Here is a 19,543-nt window from a genome sequence, read left to right on the forward strand (position 1 = left end):
TGTATAATAATATGTCGACTACAACATTGATAAGATCAATTTGTGTTTATTTAAGTTTTATTACAATACATCTACAGTCTAAAGTGTATTTATTTATGTGTTTTTCTTAGGCATTATTTATTCAAGCGTTTTCAAAGTAATTTCCAAAGAGTTTGCCAAGAGTTGCGTTACAATTAGGAAGAAACTATATATTACAGACTAGACAATTAGGTTTCCAAGAATTTTATAATTTCCTTAGTTAATTTCATAATATACAAATGTATTTATATTCTATTATATTATTCATAGTCTATTGCAATATACTAAAACAACATATAAATAGAACAACATCACACATTTACTTTCAGCTTCATTACATTACCAGCATTATTTTGTTTTTATACATAATCATATAGACAAGCAATTACTTTAACTAAGATATTACTATTTGATTATTAGTCGTTTCTTAACATATCTTAATCTTAATAGCTGAAGTTATATATGCCTTTATTATAGAATATGTCATACTTAATGGGTTTATTTCAGTCCTAGAGTTATTCTGCTAAGAAGAAATAGATCAGCATTAAAACAATTAGTAAAGTGACCACTTCTTGAGGTCTGTTTCTTGCCATAGTGCTGCTATAGGTAGGTGCAGCCACTGTCGTTTGTGTAGCTGCTGTTGTGGTGGTTGCAGTAGTAGTAGTCGTGGAATTCTGGAATTCTGTTAAAAAAATAAATAAATCAGATTTAGACCATTTAAAAGCCTCTGCCAAGTCTATCCTCTTCCAAAAATATAAAAGACGCCAGATGTAGGCCACATGAGCAAAATCATGATTCATCCAAATCAGGGATGGGCAACTCGCGGCCAATAGCCTCCCTTTATTCTCTCTCTCTCTCTCTCTCTCTCTCTCTCTCTCTCTCTCTCTCTCTCATGTGTGCCTTGTTGAAAGTCCCTATTATGGCAAGAACATCTCAAATAAGCAAAGAGAAACGACAGTCCATCATTACTTGAAGACATGAAGGTCAGTCAAGTTTCTTCAAGTGCAGTTGCAAAAACCATCAAGCGCTATGATGAAACTGTCTCTCATGAGGACCGCCACAGGAAAGGAAGACCCAGAGTTACCTCTGCCGCAGAGGATACGTTCATTACAGTTACAAGCCTCAGAAATTGCAGCCCAAAATAAATGTTTCACAGAGTTCAAGTACCAGACACATCTCAACATCAACTGTTCAGAGGAGACTGTGTGAATCTGGCCTTCATGGTCTAATTGCTGCAAAGTAACCACTACTAAAGGACACCAATAAGAAGAAGATACTTGCTCGGGCAAAGAAACACGAACAATGGAAATTAGACTAGTGGAAATCTGTCCATTTGGTCTTCCTTTAAAATGGCAACATTTGCTCCTTGTCCCATGGCAAATGTGAGATGTGGGTATGAAGAATCACGAGCCACTGCAGCTCCTCATGATGAGATCCACTTCTTTGTGGCCCCCACACCCATCAAGTTGCCCATCCATGATCCAATAAAATCAGTGATACAAAACCAGAGCACCAGAATCGTCTTTGCTCATATCTACGGGTAAAGCTAGTCTTATAAGAGACTACCATGACTGAAATGGTTTTGAAATAAAAAGAAAGACCTTTAAATGAGGTACAATATTTCAAGTATGATATCATTTAGTCACAACTGATGAAACCAGAGCTGGTAATTAAGCTGTGGGCATAAAAAACAACAACAACATGGTGACACAGAGGGAAATATTGCTTCAAATAATCATGTGTAATGTATGAATTTACATACATATTGTGTTAAAATTCATTCTTACCCGCTTTGATACTGTCAGTAATAACATCTAAGAAGACGTTGGACGTGTTGATGGATGTCTTGAGGGAGTCCTCTACATTTGTAATGTTAGGGACCACAGACTGGTTTGTGAAGATTAAGTTGGTTGTCACACCCACAGAACCAGACCTAAAAATCAAAGAAATAGAATAAATGTGAAATGTGATAAGTTATTATTATTGGTTGTAGTAGTATTATTAAGGAATGGCAAATGTGAATTATATAATTTTTCTGCCTTCAAGTAAGTTGTAGAAACGTGGACCATAATGATAACTGATCATACCAGAAACTGATGATGATGCATCTGAGGAAGATTCCAGGATATACCTTTTTGTATCCTCGATTCAACTGTAGAAAGTCATCAGGGCACATCATGAGAATTTAAAGGACAAACAAAATGTGTACTAGGTACTAATTACTCTCAAGCAAGATTTTTTCCTAAATGTTCATTTCAAAATTTCTATTAATGTTAATGATCAACTTTTACCTCAGTTGTGACATTTAAAGCCAAAGTAAAGTAATCCTGGGACTGTGGATTTTTGTAGGCTTCCAAAAATTGTCGATTCATCCGGAACTGTAGAATAAGTACACCTTCATTTGCTCTTGGAGGGTCAGTGGATGCGGTGGTTGGGGAAACAGTAGTTGTTGTAGCAAGAGTTGTTGTTGTTGATGGTGAAGCTGTGGTCGTTGTGGGAGCAGCCAGGGTTGTTGTAGCAGCACCTGGTGCTGTGGCTGCAGCAGTGGTAGTTGTAGGGGCAACTGTGGTTGTTGTGGGAGCAGCTGTGGTTGCAGTAGGTGGGGCTGTGGTTGTTGTGGAGTTAGCTGTAGTTGTGGTAGCACCAGCTGTGCTGGTAGTTACAGCAGCTGTTGTTCTTGTGGCAAAAGCTGCTGTTGTTGTTGTGGTGGCAGTTGTAGTGGGAGCAACTGGTGTTATTGTAGCAGCAGCTTTAGTTGTTGTGGGGGCAGCTGTAGCTTTTGAGTGAGCAACTGTTGTTGTGGGAGCTACTGTTTTTGTAAATGGAGCTGTAGTTGTAGTTGCTGCTGCTGTGGTTGTTGTGGTTAAGGTGGGATAAGCTGTGTTTTTTGTGTTGGTGGCTGTGGTTGTTATGGGTAAAATTGTGATTGTTGTGGCAGCAGCTGTGGTTGTTATGTGAGCAGCTGAAATTGTTGTGGGGACGACTGTGGTTGTTGAAGAAACAGCTGTAGATGTCAACAGTGCTGCTGTGGTTGCTGTGGGAGCAGCTGTGGTTGTTGTGGGAGCCACTGTGGTTAACGTTGGTACTGCTGTGGTTGTTGATGGGGCAGCTGCAGTTGTTGTGGGGGTAGCTGTTGTCATAGCAGCAGCTGGGGATATTGTTACTGTTGCTGTTGGTACAGCTGTGGTTGCTGTTGGTGCAGCTGTGGTTGCTGTAGGTGAGGCTGTTGTTGTTGTGGAGTTAGATGTAGTTATGGTAGCTCCAGCTGCGTTGGTAGTTAGAGCAACTGTTGTTGTTCTTGTAGCAAAAGCTGCTGTTGTTGTTGTGGTGGTATTAGTGAGAGAAACTATTGTTATTGTAGGAGCAGCTGTAGTTGATGTGGGAGCAGCTGGGGTTGTTGTGGGAGACGCTGTGGTTGTTGTAACATCAGCTGTGGTTGTTGTGGGAGATGCTGTGGTTGTTGTGGGAGCCGCTGTGCTTGTTGTGGGTGCCGCTGTGGTTGCCGTGGGAGCCTCTGTAGTTGTTGTGGGCGCCGCTATGGTTGTAGTGGGAGAAACTGTGGTCATTTTGGTTGCCACAGTGGTTGTAGTGGGAGCCGCTGTGGTTGTTGTAACATCAGCTGTGGTTGTTGTGGGAGACGCAGTGGTTGTTAAATGAGTCGCTGTAGTTGTAGTAGGAGCCGCTGTGGTTGTAGTGGGAGCTGCTGTCATTGTTGTAACATCAGCTGTGGTTGTTGTGGGAGTTACTGTGGTTATTGTGGGAGTCTCTGTGGTTGTTGTGGGAACCCTTGTGGTTGTAGTGTGAGCCGCTGTGGTTGTAGTGGGAGTCGCTGTGATCGTTGTGGTTGCCACAGTGGTTGTAGTGGGAGACGCTGTGGTTGTAGTGGGAGACGGTGTGGTTGTAGTGGGAGACGCTGTGATTGTAGTGGGAGCAGCTGTGGTTGTAGTGGTAGCCGCTGTGGTTGTAGTGGGAGCCAGTGTGGTTGTAGTGGGAGCCGCTGTGGTAGTTGTGGGAGCTGCTGTGGTTGTTGTGGGAGTTGCTGTGGTTGTTGTGGGAGATGCTGTGGTTGTAGTGGGAGCCGCTGTGGTTGCAGTGGGTGCTGCTGTGGTTGTAGTGGGAACCACTCTGGTTGTAGTGGGAGCCACTGTGGTTGTAATGGGAGTCGCTGTGGTCGTAATGGGAGTCGCTGTGGTCGTTGTGGTTGCCACAGTGGTTGTAGTGGGAGACACTGTGGTTGTAGTGGGAGCCCCTGTGGTCGTAGCGGGAGCCGCTGTGGTTGTCATGGGAGCAGCTGGGGTTATTGTGGGAGACGCTGTGGTTGTTGTAACATCAGCTGTGGTTGTAGTGGAAGCTGCTGTGGTTGAAGTGGGAACCACTGTGGTTGTAGTGGGAGCCACTGTGGTTGTAGTGGGAGCCGCTGTGGTTGTTGTGGGAGCCGCTGTGGTTGTTGTGGGAGCCGCTGTAGTTGTTGTGGGAGCCACTGTGGTTGTTGTGGGGTAAGCTGCAGTTGTTGTGGGAACCACTGTGGTTGTTGTGGGAGCCACTGTGGTTGTAGTGGTAGCTACTGTGGTTGTAATGGGAGTCGCTGTGGTCGTTGTGGTTGCCACAGTGGTTGTAGTGGGATACACTGTGGTTGTAGTGGGAGCCCCTGTGGTCGTAGTGGGAGCCGCTGTGGTTGTTGGAACATCAGCTGTGGTTGTTATGGGAGCAGCTGGGGTTATTGTGGGAGACGCAGTGGTTGTTATAACATCAGCTGTGGTTGTAGTGGGAGCTGCTGTGGTTGTAGTGGGAACCACTGTGGTTGTAGTGGGAGCCACTGTGGTTGTAGTGGGAGCAGCTGTGGTTTTAGTGGTTGCTACTGTGGTTGTAATGGGAGACGCTGTGGTTGTAGTGGGAGCCGCTGTGGTTGTAGTGGGAGCCGCGGTGGATACAGTGGGAGCTGCTGTGGTTGTAGTGGGAGCCGCTGTGGTTGTAGTGGGAGCCGCTGTGGTTGTTGTGGGAGCCGCTGTGGTTGCTGTGGGAGCCGCTGTGGTTGTTGTTGGAGCCGCTGTGGTTGTTGTGGGTGTCGCTGTGGTTGTTGTTGGGTAAGCTGTGGTTGGTGTGGGAGCCGCTGTGGTTGTTGTGGGAAATGCTGTTGTTGTAGTGGGAGTCGCTGTGGTTGTTGTGGGAGCCTCTGTGGTTGTTGTGGGAGCCTCTGTGGTTGTTGTGGGGTAAGCTGTGGTTGTTGTGGGAGCCACTGTGGTTGTTGTGGGAGTCGCTGTGGTTGTTGTGGGAGCTTTTGTGGTTGTTGTGAGGTAAGCTGTGGTTGTTGTGGGAGCCGCGTTGGATATAGTGGGAGCCGCTGTGGTTGTAGTTGGAGCCGCTGTGGTTGTAGTGTGAGCCGCTGTGGTTGTAGTTGGAGCTGCTGTGGTTGTTGTGGGAGCCTCTGTGGTTGTAGTGGGAGTCGCAGTGGTTGTTGTGGGAGTCGCTGTGGTTGTTGTGGGAGCCGATGTGGTTGTAGTGGGAGCCACAGTGGTTGTAGTGGGAGCCACTGTGGTTGTAGTGGGAGCCGCAGTGGTTGTAGTGGGAGATGCTGTGGTCGTAGTGGGAGCTGATGTCGTTGTTATAACATCAGCTGTGGTTGTAGTGGGAGTCGCAGTGGTTGTTGAGGGAGTCGTTGTGGTTGTAGTGGGAGCCACTGTGGTTGTAGTGGGAGCAGCTGTTGTTGTAGTGGGAGCCGCTGTGGTTGTAGTGGGAGCCTCAGTGGTTGTACTGGGAGCCGCTGTGGTTGTAGTGGGAGCAGCTGTGATTGTAGTGGGAGCCGCTGTGGTTGTAGTGGGAGCCACATTGGTTGTAATGGGAGCAGCTGTGGTTGTAGAGGGAGCCGCTGTTATTGTAGTGGGAGCAGCTGTGGTTGTAGTGGGAGCCGATGTGGTTGTAGTGGGAGCCACAGTGGTTGTAGTGGGAGCCACTGTGGTTGTAGTGGGAGCCGCAGTGGTTGTAGTGGGAGATGCTGTGGTCGTAGTGGGAGCTGATGTCGTTGTTATAACATCAGCTGTGGTTGTTGTGGAAGCATATGGGGTTGTTGTGGGAGACGCTGTGGTTGTAGTGGGAGCCGCTGTGGTTGTTGTGGGAGCCACTGTGGTTGTAGTGGGAGCCGCGGTGGTTGTAGTGGGAGCCGCTGTGGTTGTAGTGGGAGCTGTTGTGGTAGTGCCAGCAGTGGATGTTGTCACCTCAGCTTTTGTTGTTGTTATGGGAGCTGTTGTAGTGGGAGACACTGTGGTTGTATTCGGAGCCGCTGTGGTTGTTGTGGGAGTCGCTGTGGTTGTTGTGGGAGCCTCTGTGGGTGTTGTGAGGTAAGCTGTGGTTGTAGTGGGAGTTGCAGTGGTTGTTGAGGGAGTCGTTGTGGTTGTAGTGGGAGCCACTGTGGTTGTAGTGGGAGCCTCTGTGGTTGTTGTGGGAGCCACTGTGGTTGTAGTGGTAGCTACTGTGGTTGTAATGGGAGTCGCTGTGGTTGTAGTGGGAGCCGCAGTGGTTGTAATGAGAGCCGCTGTGGTTGTAGTGGGAGCCGCTGTGGTTGTTGTGGTTGCCGCAGTGGTTGTTGTAACATCAGCTGTAGTTGTTGTGGGAGCCGCTGTGGTTGTTGTGGGTGTCACTGTGGTTGTTGTTTGAGCCTCTATGGTTGTTGTGGGAGCCGCTGTGGTTGTTGTGGGAGTCGCTGTGGTTGTTGTGGGAGCTTCTGTGGTTGTTGTGAGGTAAGCTGTGGTTGTTGTGGGAGCCGCGGTGGATATAGTGGGAGCCGCTGTGGTTGTAGTGGGAGCCACTGTGGTTGTAGTGGGAGCGGCTGTGGTTGAAGTGGGAGCCGCTGTGGTTGTTGTGGGAGCCGCTGTAGTCGTTGTGGGAGTCTCTGTTGTTGTTGTGGGAGCCTCTGTTGTTGTAGTGGGAGTCGCAGTGGTTGTTGTGGGAGTCGCTGTGGTTGTTGTGGGAGCTTCTGTGGTTGCTGTGAGGTAAGCTGTGGTTGTAGTGGGAGTCTCTGTGGTTGTAGTGGGAGCCGCAGTGGTTGTAATGAGAGCCGCTGTGGTTGTAGTGGGAGCCGCTGTGGTTGTTGTGGTTGCCGCAGTGGTTGTTGTAACATCAGCTGTAGTTGTTGTGGGAGCCGCAGTGGTTGTAGTGGGAGATGCTGTGGTCGTAGTGGGAGCTGATGTCGTTGTTATAACATCAGCTGTGGTTGTTGTGGAAGCAGATGGGGTTGTTGTGGGAGACGCTGTGGTTGTTGTGGGAGCCACTGTCGTTGCTGTGAGGTAAGCTGTGGTTGTAGTGGGAGTCACAGTGGTTTTTGAGGGAGTCGTTGTGGTTGTAGTGGGAGCCACTGTGGTTGAGATGGGAGCAGCTGTGGTTGTAGTGGGAGCCGCTGTGGTTGTATTGGGAGCCTCAGTGGTTGTACTGGGAGTCGCTGTGGTTGTAGTGGGAGCAGCTGTGGTTGTAATGGGAGCCGCTGTGGTTTTAGTGGGAGCCGCAGTGGTTTTAGTGGGAGATGCTGTGGTCGTAGTGGGATCTGATGTCGTTGTTATAACATCAGCTGTGGTTGTTGTGGAAGCAGATGGGGTTGTTGTGGGAGATGCTGTGGTTGTAGTGGGAGCCGCTGTGGTTGTTGTGGGAGCCACTGTGGTTGTAGTGGGAGCCGCAGTGGTTGTTGTGGGAGCCACTGTGGTTGTAGTGGGAGCCGCTGTGGTTGTTTTGGGAGCCACTGTGGTTGTAGTGGGAGTCGCAGTGGTTGTAGTGGGAGCCGCTGTGGTTGTAGTGGGAGCCGTTGTGGTAGGGCCAGCAGTGGATGTTGTCACCTCAGCTTTTGTTGTTGATTTGGGAGCTGTTGTAGTGGGAGACACTGTGGTTGTATTTGGAGCCGCTGTGGTTGTTGTGGGAGTCGCTGTGGTTGTTGTGGGAGCCTCTGTGGGTGTTGTGAGGTAAGCTGTGGTTGTAGTGGGAGTCGCAATGGTTGTTGAGGGAGTTGTTGTGGTTGTAGTGGTAGCCACTGTGGTTGTAGTGGGAGCCTCTGTGGTTGTTGTGGGGTAAGCTGTGGTTGTTGTGGGAGCCACTGTGGTTGTTGTGGGAGCCACTGTGGTTGTAGTGGTAGCTACTGTGGTTGTAATGGGAGTCGCTGTGGTTGTAGTGGGAGCCACAGTGGCTGTAATGAGAGCCGCTGTGGTTGTAGTGGGAGCCGCTGTGGTTGTTGTGGTTGCCGCAGTGGTTGTTGTAACATCAGCTGTAGTTGTTATGGGAGCCGCTGTGGTTGTTGTGGGTGTCGCTGTGGTTGTTGTTTGAGACTCTATGGTTGTTGTGGGAGCCGCTGTGGTTGTTGTGGGAGTCGCTGTGGTTGTTGTGGGAGCTTCTGTGGTTGTTGTGAGGTAAGCTGTGGTTGTTGTGGGAGCCGCGGTGGATATAGTGGGAGCCGCTGTGGTTTTAGTGGGAGCCGCTGTGGTTGTAGTGGGAGCCGCTGTGGTTGAAGTGGGAGCCGCTGTGGTTGTTGTGGGAGCCGCTGTAGTTGTTGTGGGAGTCTCTGTGGTTGTTGTGGGAGCCTCTGTTGTTGTAGTGGGAGTCGCAGTGGTTGTTGTGGGAGTCGCTGTGGTTGTTGTGGGAGCTTCTGTGGTTGCTGTGAGGTAAGCTGTGGTTGTAGTGGGAGTCGCAGTGGTTGTAGTGGGAGTCGTTGTGGTTGTAGTGGGAGCCACTGTGGTTGTAGTGGGAGCAGCTGTGGTTGTAGTGGGAGCCGCTGTGGTTGTAGTGGGAGCCTCAGTGGTTGTACTGGGAGCCGCTGTGGTTGTAGTGGGAGCAGCTGTGGTTTTAGTGGGAGCCGCTGTGGTTGTAGTGGGAGCCGCAGTGGTTGTAGTGGGAGATGCTGTGGTCGTAGTGGGATCTGATGTCGTTGTTATAACATCAGCTGTGGTTGTTGTGGAAGCAGATGGGGTTGTTGTGGGAGATGCTGTGGTTGTAGTGGGAGCCGCTGTGGTTGTTGTGGGAGCCACTGTGGTTGTAGTGGGAGCCGCAGTGGTTGTTGTGGGAGCCACTGTGGTTGTAGTGGGAGCCGCTGTGGTTGTTGTGGGAGCCACTGTTGTTGTAGTGGGAGTCGCAGTGGTTGTAGTGGGAGCCGCTGTGGTTGTAGTGGGAGCCGTTGTGGTAGGGCCAGCAGTGGATGTTGTTACCTCAGCTTTTGTTGTTGATTTGGGAGCTGTTGTAGTGGGAGACACTGTGGTTGTAGTGGGAGCCGTAGTGGTTGTAGTGGGAGCCGCTGTGGTTGTAGTGGGAGCCGTTGTGGTAGTGCCAGCAGTTGATTTTGTCACCTCAGCTTTTGTTTTTGATATGGGAGCTGTTGTAGTGGGAGACACTGTGGTTGTATTTGGAGCCGCTGTGGTTGTTGTGGGAGTCGCTGTGGTTGTTGTGGGAGCCGCTGTGGTTGAAGTGGGAGCTGCTGTGGTTGTTGTGGGAGCCGCTGTAGTTGTTGTGGGAGCCGCTGTGGTTGTAGTGGGAGTCACAGTGGTTGTTGAGGGAGTCGTTGTGGTTGTTGTGGGAGCCGCTGTAGTTGTTGTGGGAGTCTCTGTGGTTGTTGTGGGAGCCTCTGTTGTTGTAGTGGGAGTCGTAGTGGTTGTTGTGGGAGTCGCTGTGGTTGTTGTGGGAGCTTCTGTGGTTGCTGTGAGGTAAGCTGTGGTTGTAGTGGGAGTCGCAGTGGTTGTTGAGGGAGTCGTTGTGGTTGTAGTGGGAGCCACTGTGGTTGTAGTGGGAGCAGCTGTGGTTGTAGTGGGAGCCGCTGTGGTTGTAGTGGGAGCCTCAGTGGTTGTACTGGGAGGCGCTGTGGTTGTAGTGGGAGCAGCTGTGGTTTTAGTGGGAGCCGCTGTGGTTGTAGTGGGAGCCGCAGTGGTTGTAGTGGGAGCTGCTGTGGTCGTAGTGGGATCTGATGTCGTTGTTATAACATCAGCTGTGGTTGTTGTGGAAGCAGATGGGGTTGTTGTGGGAGATGCTGTGGTTGTAGTGGGAGCCGCTGTGGTTGTTGTGGGAGCCACTGTGGTTGTAGTGGGAGCCGCAGTGGTTGTTGTGGGAGCCACTGTGGTTGTAGTGGGAGCCGCTGTGGTTGTTGTGGGAGCCACTGTTGTTGTAGTGGGAGCCGTAGTGGTTGTAGTGGGAGCCGCTGTGGTTGTAGTGGGAGCCGTTGTGGTAGTGCCAGCAGTTGATGTTGTCACCTCAGCTTTTGTTGTTGATATGGGAGCTGTTGTAGTGGGAGACACTGTGGTTGTATTTGAAGCCGCTGTGGTTGTTGTGGGAGCCTCTGTGGGTGTTGTGAGGTAAGCTGTGGTTGTAGTGGGAGTCGCAGTGGTTGTTGAGGGAGTCGTTGTGGTTGTAGTGGGAGCCACTGTGGTTGTAGTGGGAGCAGCTGTGGTTGTAGTGGGAGCCGCTGTGGTTGTAGTGGGAGCCTCAGAGGTTGTACTGGGAGCCACTGCGGTTGTAGTGGGAGCAGCTGTGGTTGTAGTGGGAGCCGCTGTGGTTGTAGTGGGAGCCGCAGTGATTGTAGTGGGAGATTCTGTGGTCGTAGTGGGAGCTGATGTCGTTGTTATTACATCAGCTGTGGTTGTAGTGGGAGTAGCAGTGGTTGTTGAGGGAGTCGTTGTGGTTGTAGTGGGAGCCACTGTGGTTGTAGTGGGAGCAGCTGTGGTTGTAGGGGGAGCCGCTGTGGTTGTAGTGGGAGCCTCAGTGGTTGTACTGTGAGATGCTGTGGTTGTAGTGGGAGCCGCTGTGGTTGAAGTGGGAGCCGCTGTGGTTGTTGTGGGAGCCGCTGTATTTGTTGTGGGAGTCTCTGTGGTTGTTGTGGAAGCCTCTGTTGTTGTAGTGGGAGTCGCAGTGGTTGTTGTGGGAGTCGCTGTGGTTGTTGTGGGAGCTTCTGTGGTTGCTGTGAGGTAAGCTGTGGTTGTAGTGGGAGTCTCTGTGGTTGTAGTGGTAGCCGCAGTGGTTGTAATGAGAGCCGCTGTGGTTGTATTGGGAGCCGCTGTGGTTGTTGTGGTTGCCGCAGTGGTTGTTGTAACATCAGCTGTAGTTGTTGTGGGAGCCGCAGTGGTTGTAGTGGGAGATGCTGTGGTCGTAGTGGGAGCTGATGTCGTTGTTATAACATCAGCTGTGGTTGTTGTGGAAGCAGATGGGGTTGTTGTGGGAGACGCTGTGATTGTTGTGGGAGCCACTGTGGTTGCTGTGAGGTAAGCTGTGGTTGTAGTGGGAGTCACAGTGGTTTTTGAGGGAGTCGTTGTGGTTGTAGTGGGAGCCACTGTGGTTGCAGTGGGAGCAGCTGTGGTTGTAGTGGGAGCCGCTGTGGTTGTAGTGGGAGCCTCAGTGGTTGTACTGGGAGCCGCTGTGGTTGTAGTGGGAGCAGTTGTGGTTGTAGTGGGAGCCGCTGTGGTTGTAGTGGGAGCCGCTGTGGTTGTAGTGGGAGCCGCTGTGGTTGTAGTGGGAGCCGCAGTGGTTGTAGTGGGAGATGCTGTGGTCGTAGTGGGATCTGATGTCGTTGTTATAACATCAGCTGTGGTTGTTGTGGAAGCAGATGGGGTTGTGGGAGACGCTGTGGTTGTTGTGGGAGCCACTGTGGTTGTAGTGGGAGCCGCAGTGGTTGTTGTGGGAGCCACTGTGGTTGTAGTGGGAGCCGCTGTGGTTGTTGTGGGAGCCACTGTGGTTGTAGTGGGAGTCGCAGTGGTTGTAGTGGGAGCCGCTGTGGTTGTAGTGGGAGCCGTTGTGGTAGTGCCAGCAGTGGATGTTGTCACCTCAGCTTTTGTTGTTGATATGGGAGCTGTTGTAGTGGGAGACACTGTGGTTGTATTTGGAGCCGCTGTGGTTGTTGTGGGAGCCTCTGTGGGTGTTGTGAGGTAAGCTGTGGTTGTAGTGGGAGTCGCAGTGGTTGTTGCGGGAGGCGTTGTGGTTGTAGTGGGAGCCACTGTGGTTGTAGTGGGAGCAGCTGTGGTTGTAGTGGGAGCCGCTGTGGTTGTAGTGGGAGCCTCAGTGGTTGTAATGGGAGCCGCTGTGGTTGTAGTGGGAGCAGCTGTGGTTGTAGGGGGAGCCGCTGTGGTTGTAGTGGGAGCCGCAGTGGTTGTAGTGGGAGATTCTGTGGTCGTAGTGGGAGCTGATGTCGTTGTTATAACATCAGCTGTGGTTGTAGTGGGAGTAGCAGTGGTTGATGAGGGAGTCGTTGTGGTTGTAGTGGGAGCCACTGTGGTTGTAGTGGGAGCAGCTGTGGTTGTAGTGGGAGCCGCTGTGGTTGTAGTGGGAGACTCAGTGGTTGTAGTTGGAGATGCTGTGGTCGTAGTGGGAGCTGATGTCGTTGTTATAACATCAGCTGTGGTTGTTGTGGAAGCAGATGGGGTTGTTGTGGGAGACGCTGTGGTTGTAGTGGGAGCCGCTGTGGTTGTTGTGGGAGCCACTGTGGTTGTAGTGGGAGCCGCAGTGGTTGTAGTGGGAGCCGCTGTGGTTGTAGTTGGAGCCGTTGTGGTAGGGCCAGCAGTGGATGTTGTCACCTCAGCTTTTGTTGTTGATATGGAAGCTGTTGTAGTGGGAGACACTGTGGTTGTATTTGGAGCCGCTGTGGTTGTTGTGGGAGTCGCTGTGGTTGTTGTGGGAGCCTCTGTGGGTGTTGTGAGGTAATATGTGGTTGTAGTGGGAGTCGCAGTGGTTGTTGAGGGAGTCGTTGTGGTTGTAATGGGAGCCACTGTGGTTGTAGTGGGAGCCTCTGTGGTTGTTGTGGGGTAAGCTGTGGTTGTTGTGGGAGCCACTGTGGTTGTTGTGGGAGCCACTGTGGTTGTAGTGGTAGCTACTGTGGTTGTAATGGGAGTCGCTGTGGTTGTAGTGGGAGCCATAGTGGTTGTAATGAGAGCCGCTGTGGTTGTAGTGGGAGCCGCTGTGGTTGTTGTGGTTGCAGCAGTGGTTGTTGTAACATCAGCTGTAGTTGTTGTGGGAGCCGCTGTGGTTGTTGTGGGAGCCGCTGTGGTTGTTGTGGGAGTCGCTGTGGTTGTTGTGGGAGCTTCTGTGGTTGTTGTGAGGTTTGCTGTGGTTGTTGTGGGAGCCGCGGTGGATATAGTGGGAGCCGCTGTGGTTGTAGTGGGAGCCACTGTGGTTGTAGTGGGAGCCGCTGTGGTTGAAGTGGGAGCCGCTGTGGTTGTTGTGGGAGCCGCTGTAGTTGTTGTGGGAGTCTCTGTGGTTGTTGTGGGAGCCTCTGTTGTTGTAGTGGGAGTCGCAGTGGTTGTTGTGGGAGTCGCTGTGGTTGTTGTGGGAGCTTCTGTGGATGCTGTGAGGTAAGCTGTGGTTGTAATGGGAGCCACTGTGGTTGTAGTGGGAGCCGCAGTGGTTGTTGTGGGAGCCGCTGTGGTTGTTGTGGGAGCTGCTGTGGTTGTTGTGGGAGCCACTGTGGTTGTAGTGGGAGTCGCAGTGGTTGTAGTTGGAGCCGCTGTGGTTGTAGTGGGAGCCGTTGTGGTAGTGCCAGCAGTGGATGTTGTCACCTCAGCTTTTGTTGTTGATATGGGAGCTGTTGTAGTGGGAGACACTGTGGTTGTATTTGGAGCCGCTGTGGTTGTTGTGGGAGCCTCTGTGGGTGTTGTGAGGTAAGCTGTGGTTGTAGTGGGAGTCGCAGTGGTTGTTGCGGGAGTCGTTGTGGTTGTAGTGGGAGCAGCTGTGGTTGTAGTGGGAGCCGCTGTGGTTGTAGTGGGAGCCTCAGTGGTTGTAGTGGGAGCCGCAGTGGTTGTATTGGGAGATTCTGTGGTCGTAGTGGGAGCTGATGTCGTTGTTATAACATCAGCTGTGGTTGTAGTGGGAGTAGCAGTGGTTGTTGAGGGAGTCGTTGTGGTTGTAGTGGGAGCCACTGTGGTTGTAGTGGGAGCAGCTGTGGTTGTAGTGGGAGCCACTGTGGTTGTAGTGGGAGCCTCAGTGGTTGTAGTTGGAGATGCTGTGGTCGTAGTGGGAGCTGATGTCGTTGTTATAACATCAGCTGTGGTTGTTGTGGAAGCAGATGGGGTTGTTGTGGGAGACGCTGTGGTTGTAGTGGGAGCCGCTGTGGTTGTTGTGGGAGCCACTGTGGTTGTAGTGGGAGCCGCAGTGGTTGTAGTGGGAGCCGCTGTGGTTGTAGTTGGAGCCGTTGTGGTAGGGCCAGCAGTGGATGTTGTCACCTCAGCTTTTGTTGTTGATATGGAAGCTGTTGTAGTGGGAGACACTGTGGTTGTATTTGGAGCCGCTGTGGTTGTTGTGGGAGTCGCTGTGGTTGTTGTGGGAGCCTCTGTGGGTGTTGTGAGGTAATATGTGGTTGTAGTGGGAGTCGCAGTGGTTGTTGAGGGAGTCGTTGTGGTTGTAATGGGAGCCACTGTGGTTGTAGTGGGAGCCTCTGTGGTTGTTGTGGGGTAAGCTGTGGTTGTTGTGGGAGCCACTGTGGTTGTTGTGGGAGCCACTGTGGTTGTAGTTGTAGCTACTGTGGTTGTAATGGGAGTCGCTGTGGTTGTAGTGGGAGCCGTAGTGGTTGTAATGAGAGCCGCTGTGGTTGTTGTGGGAGCCGCTGTGGTTGTTGTGGGTGTCGCTGTGGTTGTTGTTTGAGCCTCTATGGTTGTTGTGGGAGCCGCTGTGGTTGTTGTGGGAGTCGTTGTGGTTGTTGTGGGAGCTTCTGTGGTTGTTGTGAGGTAAGCTGTGGTTGTTGTGGGAGCCGCGGTGGATATAGTGGGAGCCTCAGTGGTTGTACTGGGAGCCGCTGTGGTTGTTGTGGGAGCAGCTGTGGTTGTAGTGGGAGCCGCTGTGGTTGTAGTGGGAGCCGCAGTGGTTGTAGTGGGAGATTCTGTGGTTGTAGTGGGAGCCGCTGTGGTTGTAGTGGGAGCCTCTGTGGTTGTACTGGGAGCCGCTGTGGTTGTAGTGGGAGCAGCTGTGGTTGTAGTGGGAGCCGCTGTGGTTGTAGTGGGAGCCGCAGTGGTTGTAGTGGGAGATTCTGTGGTCGTAGTGGGAGCTGATGTCGTTGTTATAATATCAGCTGTGGTTGTAGTGGGAGTAGCAGTGGTTGTTGAGGGAGTCGTTGTGGTTGTAGTGGGAGCCACTGTGGTTGTAGTGGGAGCAGCTGTGGTAGTAGTGGGAGCCGCAGTGGTTGTAGTGGGAGCCTCAGTGGTTTTACTGGGAGATGCTGTGGTCATAGTGGGATCTGATGTCGTTGTTATAACATCAGCTGTGGTTGTTGTGGAAGCAGATGGGGTTGTTGTGGGAGACGCTGTGGTTGTAGTGGGAGCCACTGTGGTTGTTGTGGGAGCCACTGTGGTTGTAGTTGGAGCCGCAGTGGTTGTTGTGGGAGCCACTGTGGTTGTAGTGGGAGCCGGTGTGGTTGTTGTGGGAGCCACTGTAGTTGTTGTGGGAGCCGCAGTGGTTGTAGTGGGAGCCGCTGTGGTTGTAGTGGGAGCCGTTGTGGTAGGGCCAGCAGTGGATGTTGTCACCTCAGCTTTTGTTGTTGATATGGGAGCTGTTGTAGTGGGAGGCACTGTGGTTGTAGTGGGAGCCACAGTGGTTGTAGTGAGAGCCGCTGTGGTTGTAGTGGGAGCCGTTGTGGTAGGACCAGCAGTGGATGTTGTCACCTCAGCTTTTGTTGTTGATATGGGAGCTGTTGTAGTTGGAGACACTGTGGTTGTATTTGGAGCCGCTGTGGTTGTTGTGGGAGTCGCTGTGGTTGTACTGGGAGCCGCTGTGGTTGTAGTGGGAGCCGCTGCGGTTGTAGTGGGAGCCGCAGTGGTTGTAGTGGGAGATGCTGTGGTCCAGAGCGATGCTGTGGCCGCTGTGGTTGTAGTGGGAGCTGATGTCATTGTTATAACATCAGCTGTGGTTGTAGTGGGAGTCGCAGTGGTTGTAGTGGGAGCAGCTGTGGTTGTAGTGGGAGCCGCTGTGGTTGTAGTGGGAGCCTCAGTGGTTGTACTGGGAGCCGCTGTGGTTGTAGTGGGCGCTGCTGTGGTTGTAGTGGGAGCTGCTGTGGTTGTAGTGGGAGCCGCAGTGGTTGTAGTGGGAGATGCTGTGGTCGTAGTGGGAGCTGATGTCGTTGTTATAACATCAGCTGTGGTTGTAGTGGGAGCCGCTGTGGTTGTAGTGGGAGCCGCTGTGGTTGTAGTGGGAGCCGCTGTGGTTGTTGTGGGAGCCGCTGTAGTTGTTGTGGGAGTCGCTGTGGTTGTTGTGGGAGCCTCTGTGGTTGTAGTGTGAGTCGCAGTGGTTGTTGTGGGAGTCGCTGTGGTTGTTGTGGGAGCCTCTGTGGTTGCTGTGAGGTAAGCTGTGGTTGTAGTGGGAGTCGCAGTGGTTGTTGAGGGAGTCGTTGTGGTTGTAGTGGGAGCCGCTGTGGTTGTAGTTGGAGCAGCTGTGGTTGTTGTGGGAGCCGCTGTGGTTGTAGTGGGAGCCGCTGTGGTTGTAGTGGGAGCCACTGTGGTTGTAGTGGGAGCCGCAGTGGTTGTAGTGGGAGATGCTGGGGTCGTAGTGGGAGCTGATGTCGTTGTTATAACATCAGCTGTGGTTGTTGTGGAAGCAGATGGGGTTGTTGTGGGAGACTCTGTGGTTGTTGTGGGAGCCTCTGTGGGTGTTGTGAGGTAATATGTGGTTGTAGTGGGAGTCGCAGTGGTTGTTGAGGGAGTCGTTGTGGTTGTAGTGGGAGCCACTGTGGTTGTAGTGGGAGCCTCTGTGGTTGTTGTGGGGTAAGCTGTGGTTGTTGTGGGAGCCACTGTGGTTGTTGTGGGAGCCACTGTGGTTGTAGTTGTAGCTACTGTGGTTGTAATGGGAGTCGCTGTGGTTGTAGTGGGAGCCGTAGTGGTTGTAATGAGAGCCGCTGTGGTTGTTGTGGGAGCCGCTGTGGTTGTTGTGGGTGTCGCTGTGGTTGTTGTTTGAGCCTCTATGGTTGTTGTGGGAGACGCTGTGGTTGTTGTGGGAGCCACTGTGGTTGTAGTGGGAGCCGCAGTGGTTGTTGTGGGAGCCACTGTGGTTGTTGTGGGAGCTGCTGTGGTTGTTGTGGGAGCCACTGTGGTTGTAGTGGGAGTCGCAGTGGTTGTAGTGGGAGCCGCTGTGGTTGTAGTGGGAGCCGTTGTGGTAGGGCCAGCAGTGGATGTTGTCACCTCAGCTTTTGTTGTTGATATGGGAGCTGTTGAAGTGGGAGACACTGTGGTTGTTGTGGGAGCCGCAGTGGTTGTAGTAGGAGCCGCTGTGGTTGTAGTGGGAGCCGTTGTGGTAGGGCCAGCAGTGGATGTTGTCACCAAAGCTTTTGTTGTTGATATGGGAGCTGTTGTAGTGGGAGACACCGTGGTTGTATTTGGAGCCGCTGTGGTTGATGTGGGAGCCACTGTGGTTGTAGTGGGAGCCGCAGTGGTTGTAGTGGGAGATGCTGTGGTCGTAGTGGGAGCTGATGTCGTTGTTATAACATCAGCTGTGGTTGTTGTGGAAGCAGATGGGGTTGTTGTGGGAGCCTCAGTGGTTGTACTGGGAGCCGCTGTGGTTGTAGTGGGAGCAGCTGTGGTTGTAGTGGGAGACGCTGTGGTTGTAGTGGGAGCCGCAGTGGTTGTAGTGGGAGATTCTGTGGTCGTAGTGGGAGCTGATGTCGTTGTTATAACATCAGCTGTGGTTGTAGTGGGAGTAGCAGTGGTTGTTGAGGGAGTCGTTGTGGTTGTAGTGGGAGCCACTGTGGTTGTAGTGGGAGCAGCTGTGGTTGTAGTGGGAGCCGCTGTGGTTGTAGTGGGAGCCTCAGTGGTTGTACTGGGAGATGCTGTGGTCATAGCTGGATCTGATGTCGTTGTTATAACATCAGCTGTGGTTGTTGTGGAAGCAGATGGGGTTGTTGTGGGAGACGCTGTGGTTGTAGTGGGAGCCACTGTGGTTGTTGTGGGAGCCACTGTGGTTGTAGTGGGAGCCGCTGTGGTTGTAGTGGGAGCCTCAGTGGTTGTACTGGGAGCCGCTGTGGTTGTAGTGGGAGCAGCTGTGGTTGTAGTGGGAGCCGCTGTGGTTGTAGTGGGAGCCGCAGTGGTTGTAGTGGGAGATGCTGTGGTCTTAGTGGGATCTGATGTCGTTGTTATAACATCAGCTGTGGTTGTTGTGGAAGCAGATGGGGTTGTTGTGGGAGACGCTGTGGTTGTTGTGGGAGCCACTGTGGTTGTAGTGGGAGCCGCAGTGGTTGTTGTGGGAGCCACTGTGGTTGTAGTGGGAGCTGCTGTGGTTGTTGTGGGAGCCACTGTGGTTGTAGTGGGAGTCGCAGTGGTTGTAGTGGGAGCCGCTGTGGTTGTAGTGGGAGCCGTTGTGGTAGGGCCAGCAGTGGATGTTGTCACCTCAGCTTTTGTTGTTGATATGGGAGCTGTTGTAGTGGGAGACACTGTGGTTGTAGTGGGAGCCGCAGTGGTTGTAGTGGGAGCCGCTGTGGTTGTAGTGGGAGCAGCAGTTGTTGTAGTGGGAGATGCTGTGGTCGTATTGGGAGCTGATGTCGTTGTCATAACATCAGCTGTGGTTGTAGTGGGAGCCGCTGTGGTTGTTGTGGGAGCCTCTGTGGTTGTAGTGGGAGTCGCAGTGGTTGTTGTGGGAGTCTCTGTGGTTGTTGTGGGAGCTTCTGTGGTTGCTGTGAGGTAAGCTGTGGTTGTTGTGGGAGCAGCTGTGGTTGTAGTGGGAGACACCGTGGTTGTATTTGGTGCCGCTGTGGTTGTTGTGGGAGCCGCTGTGGTTGTTGTGGGAGTCGCTGTGGTTGTTGTGGGAGCTTCTGTGGTTGTTGTGAGGTAAGCTGTGGTTGTTTTGGGAGCCGCAGTGGATATAGTGGGAGCCGCTGTGGTTGTGGTGGGAGCCGCTGTGGTTGTAGTGGGAGCAGCTGTGGTTGTAGTGGGAGCCGCTGTGGTTGTGGTGGGAGCCGCTGTGGTTGTAGTGGGAGCAGCTGTGGTTGTAGTGGGAGCCGCTGTGGTTGTAGTGGGAGCCGTTGTGATAGGGCCAGCAGTGGATGTTGTTACCTCAGCTTTTGTTGTTGATATGGTAGCTGTTGAAGTGGGAGACACTGTGGTTGTTGTGGGAGCCGCAGTGGTTGTAGTAGGAGCCGCTGTGGTTGTAGTGGGAGCCGTTGTGGTAGGGCCAGCAGTGGATGTTGTCACCAAAGCTTTTGTTGTTGATATGGGAGCTGTTGTAGTGGGAGACACCGTGGTTGTATTTGGAGCCGCTGTGGTTGATGTGGGAGCCACTGTGGTTGTAGTGGGAGCCGCAGTGGTTGTAGTGGGAGATGCTGTGGTCGTAGTGGGAGCTGATGTCGTTGTTATAACATCAGCTGTGGTTGTTGTGGAAGCAGATGGGGTTGTTGTGGGAGACGCTGTGGTTGTAGTGGGAGCCGAAGTGGTTGTTGTGGGAGCCACTGTGGTTGTAGTGGGAGCCGCAGTGGTTGTAGTGGGAGCTGCTGTGGTTGTAGTGGGAGCCGTTGTGGTAGGGCCAGCAGTGGATGTTGTCACCTCAGCTTTTGTTGTTGATATGGGAGCTGTTGTAGTGCGATACACTGCGGTTGTAGTGGGAGCCGCAGTGGTTGTAG

General features: G+C 52.3%; 1 protein-coding gene across 1 annotated transcript; it reads right to left on the bottom strand.

Moving 5' to 3' along the window:
* Positions 1-2,769: 2,769 nt before the first annotated feature.
* On the bottom strand, positions 2,770-19,291 carry LOC149975157 (uncharacterized). The gene is made up of 4 exons (XM_090209691.1): positions 13,262-19,291; positions 7,113-12,253; positions 3,522-3,553; positions 2,770-3,241 (listed from the first exon to the last, which is right to left on the bottom strand). The coding sequence occupies exons 1-4, from the start codon at positions 18,477-18,479 to the stop codon at positions 2,770-2,772; spliced, it is 10,863 nt and encodes a 3,620-aa protein (XP_090065817.1). The 5' UTR covers positions 18,480-19,291.
* Positions 19,292-19,543: the final 252 nt, after the last annotated feature.

The sequence above is a fragment of the Oncorhynchus mykiss genome, chromosome 19 (assembly GCF_057628025.1).
Source record: "Oncorhynchus mykiss isolate SJ-2025 chromosome 19, ASM5762802v1, whole genome shotgun sequence".
Lineage (NCBI taxonomy): Eukaryota > Metazoa > Chordata > Actinopteri > Salmoniformes > Salmonidae > Oncorhynchus > Oncorhynchus mykiss.

Bases quoted from the DNA above. Each gene is read 5' to 3' on its own strand.
- LOC149975157 (XM_090209691.1), bottom strand. From the start codon at position 18,479: ATGACAACGACATCAGCTCCCAATACGACCACAGCATCTCCCACTACA. The intron at 3,554-7,112 runs GCAACCACAACA...CTACAACCATAG, and splicing joins ATGTTACAACAACCACTGCG to CGGCGCCCACAACAACTACA. The intron at 3,242-3,521 runs GCAACCACAGCG...CAACAACAACAG, and splicing joins CAACTACAGAGGCTCCCACG to CCTCACCTACAGCAACCACA.